This window comes from Fistularia commersonii, chromosome 4 (genome assembly GCF_037954325.1).
Source record: "Fistularia commersonii isolate RoL2024-O1a breed Wild chromosome 4, RoL_Fcom_v1.0, whole genome shotgun sequence".
Lineage (NCBI taxonomy): Eukaryota > Metazoa > Chordata > Actinopteri > Syngnathiformes > Fistulariidae > Fistularia > Fistularia commersonii.
This window is the reverse complement of record NC_141287.1, coordinates 12,261,413-12,277,702: the sequence shown is the minus strand read 5'-3', so window position 1 is coordinate 12,277,702 and position 16,290 is coordinate 12,261,413. Positions and strand designations below refer to the sequence as shown.

The 16,290-nt window shown below is 44.0% G+C and overlaps 1 protein-coding gene across 2 annotated transcripts; it reads right to left on the bottom strand.

The window, feature by feature from the left end:
* Positions 1-764: 764 nt before the first annotated feature.
* asb1 (ankyrin repeat and SOCS box containing 1) lies at positions 765-14,444 on the bottom strand. 2 transcript variants are annotated; one of them, XM_086145326.1, is made up of 7 exons: positions 14,165-14,444; positions 13,791-13,838; positions 12,122-12,260; positions 9,360-9,662; positions 7,500-7,882; positions 2,985-3,179; positions 765-2,097 (listed from the first exon to the last, which is right to left on the bottom strand). In XM_086145326.1, exons 1-6 carry the CDS (start codon positions 14,262-14,264, stop codon positions 3,028-3,030), a joined length of 1,125 nt encoding a protein of 374 aa, XP_086001452.1. In that variant the 5' UTR covers positions 14,265-14,444; the 3' UTR covers positions 765-2,097; positions 2,985-3,027. The 2 variants fall into 2 exon arrangements, with proteins under 2 accessions (XP_086001452.1, XP_086001453.1); XM_086145327.1 differs by lacking the exon at positions 13,791-13,838 and having other exon boundaries at positions 14,165-14,442.
* Positions 14,445-16,290: the final 1,846 nt, after the last annotated feature.

The following is a 16,290-nucleotide window of genomic DNA, read 5'->3' as shown; positions in this document are numbered from 1 at the left end:
AATGTTTTGTCTGGGCCAAATGGAAAAACCGGCGCAACCGCGGTCATGAGATGTAATTGAAAAAAAGAGAACAATGGTCAGATCCACCTGAAGGGAAAAGGAAAAAACGTCGGCCCTGAAGACACTGAACGGTGTGGAAAAGGCTTGGTTCTACAGCCACCCTGTCCAGGCCTGCTTCCAGACCTGCGGTTGTTTATTCACGCTGTTATTATTTATATGACCGTACCCTCTTTTTTAAAAATCTAATTTTATTCTATCTTGGCCTGATAAAACATTTTTTATATTCAATATACAAAATATAAACCCAGACCCGTCTCTGCTTCGCTTCACGGAGCGCGAGACACAGTTTTGGAGGGGGCGAAGAGAAATCCGTGGCATTTCACATGTGGCTTGAGCGGCAGGAAACTCAAACCACATCAAGCATCCCGAGAACGAACCTGCCGACAGAGGGTTCCGCGTTGCGCGGACACGGACTCCAGCGGTCATTTTCCTTTTCTGCCCACCCCCACTCTCTCTCCCTCTCTTGCAGGATTTTCAGCATTGGGGATGTTGGCTGCGATGCCGGGCAGGACGTGTCGGGCTGTAACCGCTCTTGGATGTGGTTGTAAGGGAAAACAGGAGGGATAACACTCAAGGAGACGGCTTACAGAACAGGAAACAAGGATAGTGATCTTACTTGTGGAGGATCCCCACATTCTGCGGCGGTGTGGTCGCCCACCCAGGTGATTTTAAGACGATAAATAACATACAGGAGAGAAGGGAAGGCGTTTGTTATACATTTACTGTGTGCAAACAGTAGAGACATACAAAGTTTAACACACTGAGAAGCATGAACCGACGAGACGTCAAGTGGAACAGACTGGGCAAAGGCATTTTTCTGGGTAATAAATACAAACAAGCATGATTATATATGTGCGTGTGTGTGGGTGCGCGTCTCAAATGGTTCACTCCGTTTTTCCCGATGAGCAATCACAAAATACACGTAGACAAAACGGTACTGTGTTAAGACTGAGAGTTAGGGACGCATCCAGGGGGGGGAAGAAGAAAAAATGGCACCTTTAAAGCTTCAATATTCTAAGAATAAAGTGTAATGTTATGAGAAGATATTTAGAATTCAGGACATAAAAACAGGACCAGAATAAATACGAGTAATGATGTTATATAAAAAAAAAGAATGATATTGAAATAGTTATTTTATCAGTGTTTCGAATGTATGACAGTCTTTTTATCGATGCTGATGATGATGGTGTGATGTTTATTAACAAACACATTAATTTCCTTATTTATCAAATAAAAAAAATCAATAGGCCATTTTCCAGCAGTTGGACTAATAATCAGATTATTTTATCATAATTCAAGTAAAAAGGGTCTAAAACAACAGCATTCACCAAATCGCAAATCAACCGAGTAGGTTCATTCTTCTATTGTTTTTTTACGCTTGTAATATTTGCTTAAATTACATGATGTAACTTTGCTGTCATTTTAATAGTTCTTTTCCTGAATGTTGCCTTAACACTCCATGGTAACACATATTCTACAGACAAAAAAAAAGTTACTCCACTTGTCGTCCTTCCAAGCAATCATTAGGTCACACAAGATTTTGGAACATGTGCTTTAAAGTGCTACATTTCTGCAAAACGCCAACATAATCCTTCCAGCAGGTTCACTAGACTGGGGATTCCCTGAAGTCCAGGTCAATACCTTTAGGGGGTAACTAATTTGGGCCTGTACATCTTGAAATGGAAACACTTATCAACTTGAAATGATAACAGCTGTCTTCCTAGGAGCCGGGGTCACCGCTCGATGCCATCCCTCACTTTGGGGTCACCGTTGCAACGTTTCTTCTTCGGGACAACTAATAGTGCTGGACCATAAGCTCAGTTTGGCTCGAAGGGCTCGCCAAATCTACACATAGGGCGTATTAAGGCTCATTTATGCTCGACGTCGCATACGAGCAGGGGGCCTTCGTCCGTCCTCCACGTCCACGTCCACGTTAATGCTGTACGTTTTTTGGGGAGCTAGGGGATGTGTGGCCAAACGGAGCAGTACTGCCAGGGGTCACGGGGGGCAGTGTTGCGCAGTATACAGACGTGAAACCTGCAAAGGTAAACAGATGATGAAGATAACGTGGCATCGGGACAACCATAAGCAGAATTCTCTATCCACATACTGCCACGCATTTATTTACCAGCATCAACTTAGAATGTAAGTTATCGCCAGCTCATCCACCATGTTTGTGATTGTCTGAAACGGCAAGTTGGGGGTTAAACTCTGCACTGCCCTCTAGTGGATGATTTACTGACATTGTAAAGTACACATTGGAAATATCTGGGCCGACGATGTTTGAGAGGGGTGGACCTGTTTATATCCCTTATGTGAATATAAATGAGCCTTTAATCCATTTGGTTATCAATCCAAACAGAAAAAAATGCTCATAAAATGTCACATGATTGGGCAGTATAGCAGTTTTAAAGACAATACAAAATGCGATAAATCATTGTGATATTAGCACCCCGTCCCATAAATATCCCACCAAAGAAGAGCAATAAATCACAAATTTGGTTAGAATACTTAGACCTGGCTGAATAGCAAAAGCTAAAGCTAAAAATACCAAGAAAATTATCCGACACTCATTATTTAAAAAAGGATTTTTATAAAGAATCATAAAAATGACCCACAAAAATTTTGATTACTACTATGAATATTACATTTTCGGCTCCGTTTTAAATTTCTGCAGACACTATTTGGAGAAGCCTATTTCTCAGACGTGACAGAGTGAATAATACCCGGTTATTTTTGGAAACCTCTAAAAATGTAGTCCTGAGTCGCCAAACCGAAAACTCAGGCACTTTCTTTTCCACGGCCCCCAAAAGACGCATGTGACGCCTTACCAACAGGAGCTCGCGCTGATGAACATGGAATTGTTTGAAAAATAACGCTACTTTATTTCCGTTAATGAGTGATGGCGTAAACGGGGTCCACACCGAAGCCCAGATCTGGCGGCTCCTCTTCCAGACTCCCATGTCCTCAAAGGAAGGCGGGTGGCTGTCGGGTTCGATGAAGCAGGAAGTTCTTGATGGGCTCTGGCAGCGGCAGCGACGGTATGTGGCTGAGGCGCTTTTTCCCCATCGCCCTGCGGATCCTGATCCGACACAAGTGTGTCAACCTATGAGGGCACCCTGTGGGGAAACAGCAGGGAGAGCTTTTCTTAAAAAAACACATTCACACCTGATTGCGTCGCCTGATATTTGCGTGTTTTGGTTTCTCTTCATTGGGTATCACATCATCTCAAGCTAGAATGAAAAGTTTTTTTGCCGATCAGCTTTGAGGCGGACTGTCGTTTTGTTGATGGATATTCCAGGCTGCGGTTGCCTGGGTAACCCTTTTGTATATTTCCAGTAAATGTCCAAAAAGCTGCCGTGTGTGGGGATGAGCTACCAGCGGGATAATAGAGGAGGGTCGTGGATGTTCTGCAAATATTTCCAATGAGCATTTCCCACAAATAAACCAAAAACGGTAGCACTTTGGCAGGAAGTAGGTTGTGTTTTCAAGTATTTGCCTGTTTCATCACTTACCTGCTAACATACAGCTAATGCTAACAACCAATCTCTCAGCTGTCTAGAGTAGCTTGATAGGAAATCACTAAACCTGGAAAGCCAACTGACTGAGATTAACATGGTGACATGCTAATATACAGCTAATATTTAGCAAAGTCACACATTTGCTAATTATAGTAGCATGCTAACAAGCAGCAAGAGACTAAATGTAAGTGACTCAGTTTAATATTGTGACATGCTAACATGTATTTAACATTTACAGAGCATATAATTAGCCATAATTACAGTAGCATGCTAACAAATGGCTAAAAACTAAAGCCAAGTGACTCAACTTGACATGCGAAGACATGCATTTGCTATTTAGTGTAGCATGCTAACAAGCTGTCATAGACTGCAGCAGAGTGACTTATGGGATAACACAGCTAACATGAACAGAAGCCAAGCTTTCTTAGCCATTTAAAGTAGCATACTGACAACAAGCAAACATTTAGTTGATGGCACGCCTACTGGATAATTACGGTAGCTTTCTAATACACAACTAACATTAAGGAGAGTCGAGCGGCTCAGCTGATTACAATGGTGTGCTAGTAGCCAGCAGGGAGGCCAAGGGTTTTGCCTAAATATAGCTGCATGCTGATTTAGAGCTAACATTAACCGAAGCCAGTTGTCTTGGCTAGTTATAGTAGCAGGCTAACACGCAGCTAAAATCCACCAAGGCCAAGCTAGCCATCCAAGCACCTGGCGCAGCCTGGATCTGAGTCCGAGTATGAATGAAAGGGTTGTTGTAAAGCTCTGGAGAAACATTAATGCGGGAAAGCGACGTGCGATGTTTTCCACTTGCCGCAGGTTCTTTTAGCTTGAATCATCCGCCCCCCCCTTCCCATCCCCTCACAGGGTTGCGCAGTTTGGCGTCGATTTATCCCACCGCCATCCCAGTTTCCTGGTTTTCAGTCTGAGACAATTTTAACCGTGAACCACCCACATGGAGCTGCGTGCACGGTTGGCCGCCGCTGCTCCGAGTCACCAGATTTAACTATTATTTCATGCGCTACGATCACAACAGCCTCGACCTGCATGACCGACCCTCCCATGGCCCCCCAACCCCGACACCCGCCTTCATTCTTACATATCTGCACGTTAAATCCCCTGAAACAAAACACCGCTCTTATTCTCTGAGCAATTACCGCAAGAGAGCGGTGACATTTTGACTTGTCGGGCTGCCAAAACAAAACAACGAAAAAAACTCTGAGGGTAACTTGCTCGCTTGGCTGCGTCTCAGACGGCTTCACGGAACGACAATGGGGGAAACAGCGTCCCGAGTCCCAGCCCTCACGTCGCCTTCAGCTCAGACGTTGGCCGGCGCCCGCAGGCAGGGACCAACCTGTCGCGTAAGGGAACTCTGTATCCCGAGTTCGCTTGCCAAGGCCAACGTCTTAGTCGTAATGTCTGACTCATAATGTTTAAAAACTAAGAAGAATCTGGCCTTGGAGTTTAATGCGCGGTAATATACTCTGAACGCGGCCGTGCAGCTTTGTGAGATTATTTACCGTGCTCTGTCATCTTAGCGGCTATTCATTTTTAAAGTGATGCTCGTCAAATCCAATCATACGGAGGGGTGGGAGTGATGCCTTGGCCACTTTATTTTTCCTTCACGATGATATAGAAGCGGCTCTGTGGCGCGGCGGTTAGCGCTTCCGCCTCGCAGCAAGGAGGTCCCCGGTTGGATTCCGACAGAGATGCCTTTCTGCACAGAGTCTCCATGTTCTCCCCCGTGACTGCAAGGGGTTCTTCCCACAGTCCAGACACATGTAGGAGGTTGACTGGAGACCCTTCATTGCTCAGACGTGCAATTGAGCGAGTGGTTGCATGTCTCTATAAGCGTCCCCATGATGGATCCAGGGTGAACCCCGCCTCTGGTCCAATCACAGCTGGGATAGACATAGCCCCGCCATCCTGACTGCAGGGTAAGCGGTGTATATAATGAACGAATTAATGTATGAACCGATATATCAGTGATATATGGATGAGCTGGAGTGCATAAATCAGGTCTCTCCGTCAGCTCACAGTGACTGAGAGCCTGATGGTGGGGTTGTGATGTGACCGCCGTGGAGATAAATCTCTGCAACCCGAAGCCGTTTAGAAAACAATTCTGGTCAGTGGGAGAAGAAACCGCACACCATCTCCGCTCTCCGGATGGTCTCAGAAATATGTTATATAAAAAAAAAGAAAAAAAAAGCTCTTCGCTATGGAAATAGAAGACACCGAGTCGCACGGGGATGTCGGGTCGGTTCTGCACTCCCATAAGAGCCTCTTCCCCGGCCCGCGCTACCTTCCGTCACCGCCGCCGCCAAACCAGCGAGTTTCGTTGCTGTGAGGCCCCGAGAGGCAGGCGAAGACCAAACTGAAGTACAACACATCTCCCCAAAAAGTAGCAGAGGAATTAAGTAGTATCAGATGAAAGTACACCAAGTAGTCGACGTACTGAATTACTTGCCAAAAGTGTGCATGGGAAAGTTCAACGCACCAGCGTTTCAGAGAGACGATAAACACACGGTGCGCCGGTGCCCCCCGGTGGCCGAGGGGAGTATAACAACAACAATCACAAATTAGCATATCTTTCCCATAATTCTCTCGACAGGGACTTTCCACAAAAGAATAAAATAGTCCAAAAATCTCAAGGATCAATGAGCGGTAATTAGCTTAAATCACTTGGGACTCTTTTGATCAAACTTCGATAACAGCCAATAAAATGAGTCTGAAAGCCGATTTTTGTTTTTTTTCCCCATAGTTGAACTTTCTAGAAACTTCCCTTAGAAACTGGCAACTGTTAATTTAAAAAAATTGTAAAACTACTTATTAGGACCCTGAAAATCTTGTTCCCCTTGTGGCTGAAACAAGTATTACAACAGGCGATTGTTTGTTAAATCGGCCTTGTATATTTTTTTCCCACTTGGCTTTTCTGGGATTTCGACAAATATGTCTCACATGCCTTTCTAACATTTTTTAAGATAAGACATAAAACCAAGGAAACAGCATTAATGGGCCTGGAGATAATCTGCGGGAAAAATGCGTTCTTTCTCTCGAGAAGAACAACGTTAGCTCTGACCATGATGCTTTGTACCTCATGACACACTCTGAACGGCACACATCACGCGCAGCTAGCATCATAGGAATCCGACAGAAACAACAACAATGCAGCAAAGGCATGGCGATGACAGCAGTGAAACATTCGTGTTGGTGGCTCCCAGATGGCGTGATTTGATGTTTATTTCCTATATAAATATCAAAGCTATGATAGTAGCTATTAGCATGTAGCAGTTAGTGGTACAGCTATTAGTAGTATCCAACCCAAGTTCCCCCTCTGTCTCTATCACACTCTAACTTTCTGTCATCCTATCAGTATCGTTCTCTTGCAACCCTAGCTGGTTGAGGCAGAAGGCCGCCCACATTGAGCTGTGTTTCGGCAGCGGTGAACAGACTTCCTCCTGATGATCTTCTTTAACGGTACATGCCTTTGGCCTTTGCCTATTGGTTGCGAAGTTGTCGCCATCTTTTATGACTGAGGTTCTCCTTTGCGTGCCAGGCTCAGGCACCTCCCTCCGAGAATAACTAGCCACCCGCATGTCTTTATACACCTTTATTAGATGTTACATAGGTTTTCACCCCGTCGACCTCAAAACAAACCATCAGGGTACAACTCCAGCACTGGCAGGGAAGCCGGAATGATGATACGTCTGCTTTTCCTGCATTAACCACGTCCACACCCACTTTCTGACCAATCGCACAATAGTTGCCGATTATCCCGCAATAAAAGCAGGTCCTGTAGAGGCCTTCGCGCTCCTGTAGCCAACGTTGATACTAACACGGGCTAGAACGAGCTTGTCTACATGATTCTGGACACAAAAAGTGAACATCTGGACCCAAACTGACGTTGGGACTTACGCTTGGCCTCCAGGAAAACACTGAGCGCCTCCGGATCCACCTTCCTCCGGTGGGTCACCTCCAGCTCCGACTCGTCCCAGGGCACCAGCGCCGGGTTGGCCCCGTGGTCCAGCAGCAGGTGCACGAATGTCGCCTCGCAACCGTGTCGCAGCACGGCGTCCAGCAGGCAGGAGGCCAGGCCGCGGGCGAGCGCCTCGTGGCAGACGGGCCCGGTGTAGTTGAAGTCGGGCTGGGCGCCGGCGTGGAGAAGCTCCCGGAAGCAGTGCAGGTGGTGGTAGGCGGCGCTGATGTAGAGCGGACACACCACCAAGGTGTTTAGGGTGCGGGCGCTCAGGAGGAGGCGGGGACCCAGCTGGTGGTCCATGTCAACGTCGGCATTGAACCTGAAGAGTGACAAGGCAACAAAATGCAAATTACGTCTTACTAGAGGTGCTTAAGTAGTGATTAAATAACTATGTTACAGTATGTCTGCAGTCTATTATACATGGTATATATCGTAATTTCTGGACTATAACCTGCTACTTTTCTCACACACTTTGAACACTGCAGCTTAAACAATAATGCACAAGCTTCATGCTGCCAAAACATTTAGCCTCGTCACAGACTGAGAAATTCTGAGGCTCTTCACTGAAGAAGTCGACTTCAGTGGTTTTAGTGCAGATGGAAGATGAAGAAAACGATCAGCGGGAGAAGGACAAAGCAGGGACAGAAAATGGATGGACTTTTCCTCGTGTCATTTATTATTAATCTTTTTCATCAGCCGTGTTACAGGCGCTGTTTGGAAAAAAGCATTTCCAGTACGTATTTGTGAATGTTACCGTTATGTATTTAATTGATGGTAGCATCTTTCTATGTAAATTTCTCATGTTAAACGTGGACACCTGTGCCTTATAGACAAGTGTGACCTATATATGTACACATATTTATTGAGTTATTTTTAGCTGGTGCAGCTTATATTCAGGTGCGCTCAATAGTCCAGAAATTGCGGTATATACGGTAGTATGCATAGTGCAATGAATGAAGGTATATAATTTATTGCAATAGTTATGTGCATGCTATAAACAGGTTATGATTATGATATACAGCATGAGTGACTATATCGTATGTACAGATATATGATGATTATATGATTACAATGATTGTGCAGTATAAGTTAACAAAATGTACCAGGTTCCAGTGTCTTCACCAGGTAGTTTTTGAAGACTTTTGTTTACGCTCTTAGAACTCCACATCCTTCCTGACTAACTTCCCTCTTAAATTTCAGGTAATAGTCTGCACCCATTCCATTCTTTAGCTCTTTACAGTCATTCATCATTATTATTATTATTATCATCATACGACTATCATCATCTTTCAGAGACCTCTAGGTGGACTTCCAGGTGATCAATCAAAAGGTCTGCACAGGGTTCCTCCAGGTTCTCCTGGTTCCTCCCACAGCTTAAACGCATGCAGAGGGTTCATTGGAGACCCTAAATGTCCAATGGACATGTGAATGAATGAGTGGATGGTTGTAGGTCTCTATATGTGAACCCCATTTCCCGCTCAATGACCATTGGGATAGGCTCCGCCCCCCTGGTTGTATAGATAATGCATGAATGAATGAATGAATGAATGAATGAATGAATGAATGAATGAAGCTCCGATCACCAACATCCAAGCTATTTAGTAGACACAGAACTGAATGACTAGATTAGCCTGAAACGTAGCTTTGGTGATGAGCAAGAAAACTGCTGAAACTAGAAATAAAAAATTCACATATCTATATGAAATATGCGGAAGAAGTACATGGAGAAATCATACGAGGGTGTGGAAAGAAGAATTAAATGGTTTTTAGTCCCCTCCATCTGCCAGAATCCTCACCGGATGAGCTCCTGCAGGACATCCAGCCGGCCCACCCTCGCGGCGTGATACAGCGGCGTGCTGCGGTGGTGGCGGCTGCCGTTGGGGTCCGCCCCGGCCTCCAGCAGGATCCGGACGCAGTCCAGGTGGCCGTTGACGACCGCCACGTACAACGCCGTCTGACCTTTGACGTCCACCAGATCCACCTCGGCGCCCTGGCCGATCAGGTAGGCCACGCAGGCCGAGTGTCCGGCCGTGGCGGCGATGCGGAGCGGCGTGCACGGAAGGCAGCCGCAGCACCACACCGACTTCTCATTGATCCGCCTGCCGGCACAAGAGAAAAGTGGCGGAGTCAGAGGTGTTTTGCTCCGCCCCCAGAGCGAGCTTAATGACCGACGCGTCATCCATTGTCATATCTGGTCTTCTCAGCACGATGAACTACAGCACAAGCGTCAAACTCAAGGCCAGCAGGCCAAATGTGGCCCGCCACATCATTTTATGTGGCACGTGACAACTTCTTAAAATGTCTGATTGTCTTAAAATGACACAAGTCAAACGCATGCACAGACCATAAACTACATTTCCCACAATTCATGCCAATCACGTCATTAGATCGCAGTGTATCCACATCAATGCGATTTTCAACAAGTGGAATTGAGAAATATATGATCCCTAAATGTCCAGGAAGAGAAAAGCTGATGCAGATGGAAGTTTCAAGAAGGATGGGAAGGCCAATACATGTTTGTGCTTCAATGAGAAAAACTGCAACTGCAACTGTCTGTTGTCAAAGAGTTCAATCTATGTCAGCATTTTGACACCAAACACGTAACTAAGTATGCCAAAGTTACCGTTCCAGAAAAACAACACATTGTTTAAGAATTAAAAGCAAAGCTACAACTGCAGAAGAATGTGTTCATGAAAGCTGCATCCAAAAACGCTACAGCAGGAAAAGCTAGCTTTGTACGAGACCACTTTTTTTTTTTTACATCTATGCAGTGCATATGTAACATTTTTGATCTGAATGAGTAGTAAAATCAGACATATTTCGAATTAAGGAGTGGTTACATTTATTTTACATTACATTTGGTTACATTTAGTTAAATTTATACTGTCACCGTTACATGTGGCCCTTTGAGGGCGACTGATGAGGCCCTCTGTGAAAATAAGTTTGACACCCCTGAACTACAGGATTTCAGCTCCAGCAGTTCGTCCTGCAGCTCAACCATCTGCCATTGTTTGGATTAACGACACAATGCCGCCGCCAGCTAACATTGCCAAGATATATCCCATAATGCACCTCTCTAATGTCCATTCATTGTTGCAGGACATTAAAGGGGGCGTGGCTTGATCAACCGCAGAGTCTTGCCAGGCGTCTGCCATGGTCCGTTTTAACGAGAACGGTTGAGAAAGAAGGCCGCCCATCGTCTCATAGAGTGGTGGTGCAGAAAGCAGCGGCATGCGGTGAGGCACTGACTTCCTTCAGAACGATATTTACAATTGTAAGAATTTGAAAGTTTCTTGTTCCTTCTGGTCTCATCTCACTTTCTTTATACAACTGAAAACAATTTGTGGGCTTAATTTCTGTATGAAGTCCACACACACATTCTTCTCCATGAAAAACTCTGTTGCTATGTTGTAAACTCCCTGTTTTCTATTAATCATCATATTTCTTTTAACCTACATTGCTTTTAGAGGGACACAGTCAATAGCACCTGCCAACTCGCATGCACCCCCTGCAGGTGAGGCACAGTATTGTCTGCCTCACCTCATTACTTTTCTCTAATGTTCATTTCCAATCAGCTAGAATGACTGTATCACACACTTACGCTAGAGACATTACACAGCTTGTAGAAGGTCATTTTGTATATAATCCCATAATAAATCTTCCTGCAAACAGTTTGTGAAGGACTGCTCATGCAGAGGTGAGCTCGGCTGCTGCACCTTGGCTTATATTTGATCAGGAAATGCACAGATTCAGTGACTCGTTCTTGAGGACATTTAAAACACGATTGGAATCATACAGAAAATACATTTATAAATCAGATCAGTGGAAAAATGAACCCCTAACTGCTCCCCTGCTGCTGATGCACGGCAGCCTACTGCTCATGGTTCATCCATGACGGGTTCATTGCAGAGAACGAATTTCCCCTCAAGAGATTAATAAAAGATAAACTATTATTATCATTATCAAAATGTTAATAACCGACACTGTTTTCATAATGACCTGCCGCCCCTGACTACACGTCACTGGTGGAAAGTGTCATCGGACAATATGGTTGTGATTTGGCGCCATAAAAATAGCGTCTGATTTGACTCTGAGGAGCTCTTTTAGTGAAGACGACAGATTTCAGATGGTACTATTAGGAGGAGACAGACCTCTGCCGCGATGGCCGCCGCCTGATGGCTCTGGGCGCCAAGGCATGTGGCCAGCGTTAACATTGAGACCGTAATGGTTTTCAAATGATGGGAACACATAGTGACGGCGAGAAGGCGGGTCTCCCGAGCCGTCACTCAGCGGGAGGTCGGAGAGCTCAGAAACCACACACCACTTAGTGCCGCGCTAGCTCACCGCGGTTTCACCGGTCGCTCTAGCAGGAAGTGACCGGCGTAGTGATTGACAGGCGGCAAATGGGAGAGGTTGCGCCGTCAACCAGCTTCGCCCTTATTTTGTGAAAACACCCGGATCCGCCGACCCCCATTGACAACACACAAGCTCCCCAGCTTCTGGAGTGTAAATAGAGAATTGGCTTCTAAGCCTCTTGGATTTCTTTTGCCCTCCTTACTGTCTGAAGGCGTCGTCCTGAAGCAGGTTCCTGAGCGTGTCCAGGTCCCCCACGTAGGCAGCATTGTGGAGACGCATGTCATCCTGCTCCAGAGGCTTGTCGCAGAACTGCTCCTGGAGCCACTCCTTCAAATTTCGGCCTGGTGACCACAACAGACACACACATACACACACACATCATGTAAAATGGTTTTCATTCAGAGGACGACGTAAGGACAGAAACAATCAACAGGCTGCTCCTGGCATGGTTGTTTCATCAAAAATATGTCTTGTTAACTGGTATCCAGTCATTGATTTTAATAACGCAAAAAAAAAAAAAAATTACATAAAAAAATAGATGGTCGAAAGAGAGAACTGAAAATGTATTTAAAGAAAATGCTTAAAAAGATACAAATCACATCAATGTTAATAACCGTAACAACAACAGTAAGAATAACATAACAGTTATAATGATAATACTACAAAGATCAATAAATGTATATGAAGATAGTGACAACAATGACAATATAAATACTAATCTTCTGTCGTCAACTTGTAAAGCGTCTTTGTGTACCTTGAAAAGCGCTATACAAATCTTATGTATTATTATTATTATTATTATTAATCATAATGAACAACGATAATCATGAGTCCAAAAAATAATGATAATAATAGTGACAACAATAATAACAATGACTATAGCGATGATAATCAAAGCAACAACAATAATAGTAATACTAATACAGATAATAGATATTTTGTTGCCAGATAATAGTGGCTACAAAAATAATAGCATTGACTGTAAGGATAATGGTTATAATTACCAGAACACCAAAAACAACAGCAACATGAGGATGACAATGATGGTGATAATAATAATAGTAATTATTGTAGTAGGAGTGGCCACAACAACAAAAGTAAGGATAATAGCATTAATGAAAAAAAAATTGATGGCCAAAATAATGCTTATAACGATAATATAGTTCCTGTTCAGAACTGAACGGCACACAACTCTTGTGTTTTCTTTTATCCTTGTTGGTGTGACTCCACTCGCATCATGTTTATTTTTGTCATTGTTATTGTCACTCTGTTGTCTATTCTTATCCTTGTTGTTGTTAACTCTGCTATCTATTCATTTGTGAATGTCTTTTGCTATCTTTTAATTGTCTCTTTTATTTATATTTACACTCACATTTATTGATATTGTAGCAAGTCACGAATGTTGGGATTTATGTTGATGCTTGTTTTCTGTGTGATTTTGGGGTTGCTGGGAATTTTGTGGGTGTGGTTTGGGGTGCGATGAATTCTGGGATTTTTTTTTTATCTTGAACATTGCAGATACAGTTAGCTGTATTGCAGGCTTCTGTGGCATGGCTGTGGCCAACAATAGCTATTGCTTATTAAACGGACGTTTTACCGTCAACCGATTGTTTTCCCCGACTATAACGTGAGAATATTGTCATTTATGCGCTGCTGTGACAAAATTAATTTCCCCTATGGGGATCAATAACGTCCTTATCCTTAATTAACAGAATAACAACAACAACAACATGATGATAATGATGATAATAATAATAGTAACAGTAATGATTGTAGAAGTAGCAGTAGACGCAACACTAATGATCGTAACATTAATGAGATGAAAAAAGATAATAGTTAATAAAAATAACAATAATAATAATAATACATACCAGAATAACAATAAAGATAATATTGCCAATAATGATGATGATAACAGTCTGAAAAAAATAATAGAAATAATAATAATAACACAAACAACAATAATGATAATGACTTTGTATTGACAATGCTAATACAATAATAAAAACCTTTAAAACATATTTTAAGACGCTGCCTCAAATAATCTGTTATCGAATGTTTGTGCAAAACACACACACGCACACGCACACGCACACACACACACACACACACACACACACACACACACACACACACACACATCCGGGTCCTTCGCCTCTCTGGCTCGCTGCGTCACCGATCTCAATCGCAGATGTCACTCACGGGAAGAGCCCGGATGTTCCCGCCAGCGCACGCGCATGTTTACCTGCGGTGGCGCTCGCGCTTGGCAGGTCAGACACGGTGATGAGCGGCGGCACGCGTGGGACCGGCGGCTCGTCGGTGTCCGGTGGCGGACCGGCGGCCATGGCTGCTCCCCGGGACACCGGCCGGTACGTCGGCAGACGTCGGCGGTAGAGGCTTGTTTGCGCGTGTCCGTGCGGGAACGGAGGCGGAGGCGGACGCGCACGCGGCGTGAACGAATCGCAGCAAAACAAGGAAGTTGGGCGTGTGTGCGGTGGTGGAGCGCGCGCGGCAGCTCCTGTCACCGCAGGCACTTCCGGGTTGAATCAGCTGACGCTCTTAAAGGGGACGCGCAACTTTTATTAAGCTAAGCTAAGCTAATAATTTCCCCCCATTATTGAGGAAATTCTTTGTCACAGCACCACAACAATAACCATATCAATAATATGAATATAAATATAAAATAGAAGAGTCATGAATATATTATAGAAGAGCCCAAAGTGACAGCAACAACAGCAAGGATATGAAAATAGATGACAATGAAAAAAATGAGGGAAAAATTGATAAGCAGAAAATAGATGATGCAATTACGAAATGACTTGTGAATAAGATAAGCAATACTTAATTCATCCGCATAAGGGAAATTCTTTTGTCACAGCTGCGCAACAATGACAGTATTTATAAATATAAATAGAGACAATTAAAAGATAGCAGAAGACATCCACAAATAAATAGACAGCAGAATGAGCAACATCAAGGATGAAATAGACAGAGTTTGGACATGACACGTGTGAATGAGTTAGTTAGTGAGATTGTGGAAGCAGCACAGATGCACCTCCGGTCGGTCAGAGTTGTGTGCTGTTGTGCAGTCTGATGGCCGTGGGCACAATAGAGCGTCTGAAGCCTTGGGTTCTGCACCGTGGTGGGATGAGCCTGAATGAGCTGCTCATCGGCCACAGCTCGTCATGTAGGTGGTGGGAAGGATTGTCCAGGATAGCTCCCAGTTTGTCCTTCACCCTCCCCACTGCCACCGATTCAAGATGGTCCGGATTCAGTCCCACCACCGAGCGGACTTTCCTCACCATCTTGTTGAGCCTGTTGACCTCACCAGTGCTGGCACCGCCCCACCAGCACACTATAGTGTGGAAATGCACGCTGGCTACCATATACTGGTAGAGGGTCTTGAGGAGCTATAGACAAAAAAAAAAAAACGGCCTTAGTATCCTCAGAAAGAACATCCTGCTCTGACCCTTCCTGTAGAGTGTATCAGTGTTGGTACATGTTTCCTCTGATTCTTCCGGAAGTCCACAACCACCACCTTGGTCTTGGAGATGTTGAGTAGGAGGTAGTTCCAGCTGCTCCACTGAACAAAACTCGCAATCAGATCTCTGTACTCCTCATTGTTGATGCATCCAATGATGGAAGAGTCATTTGAGAACATTTTGGGGTGGCAGGAAACGCAGGTTTGCTGGAAGTCAGAGGTGAAGAGGGTGAAGAGGAAGTCATACATGTTAGGATTTATTGAAACTTGTTGCAAGTGCATCAACGGCCATAAATAGGAGTGGAGATAAAATGTCTTCTGACTATATATATATAAATATATACATATATATATTACATAACATTATTACATATTTAAAATCCTCATCAAACTATTTATTTCTATATTGTGTCCATATAAGGTCATTTGAAATTATTTATCGTTAAAATATATGAGTGCAGTTTATTAAAATCAATGGATTAGATGCTTCTGCCTCACAAGCTCCCCCAGTTGGATTCAACAGGGAGGCCTTTCGGTGGAGTCTCCATGTTCTTCCCGTGTCTGCATGGGGCTCCTCAAGGTTCCTCCCACACTCTGAAAACATGCAGGGGTTAGTGGAAAACCTAAATTGCCAATATTTGTGGATGAAAGGGTGAATGTCTGCATGTCTGGAGATCAAGGGTGAATGAGGGGATGAATAGTTGTGACGTTTGAACGAGAGGGTGAATGGGGACGAGTCCTACCAGCAACTCAAGAAGGATATTGGCTATGGATTTTGCACTAAAAATGTTCTATCTAATAATAATAATACATTTAAAATAAAAAAAAATGCAAAATCAAAAAAAAAAAAAGAAAATTAATGGAAAATTAGCATAGTGCTAAAGCTACAC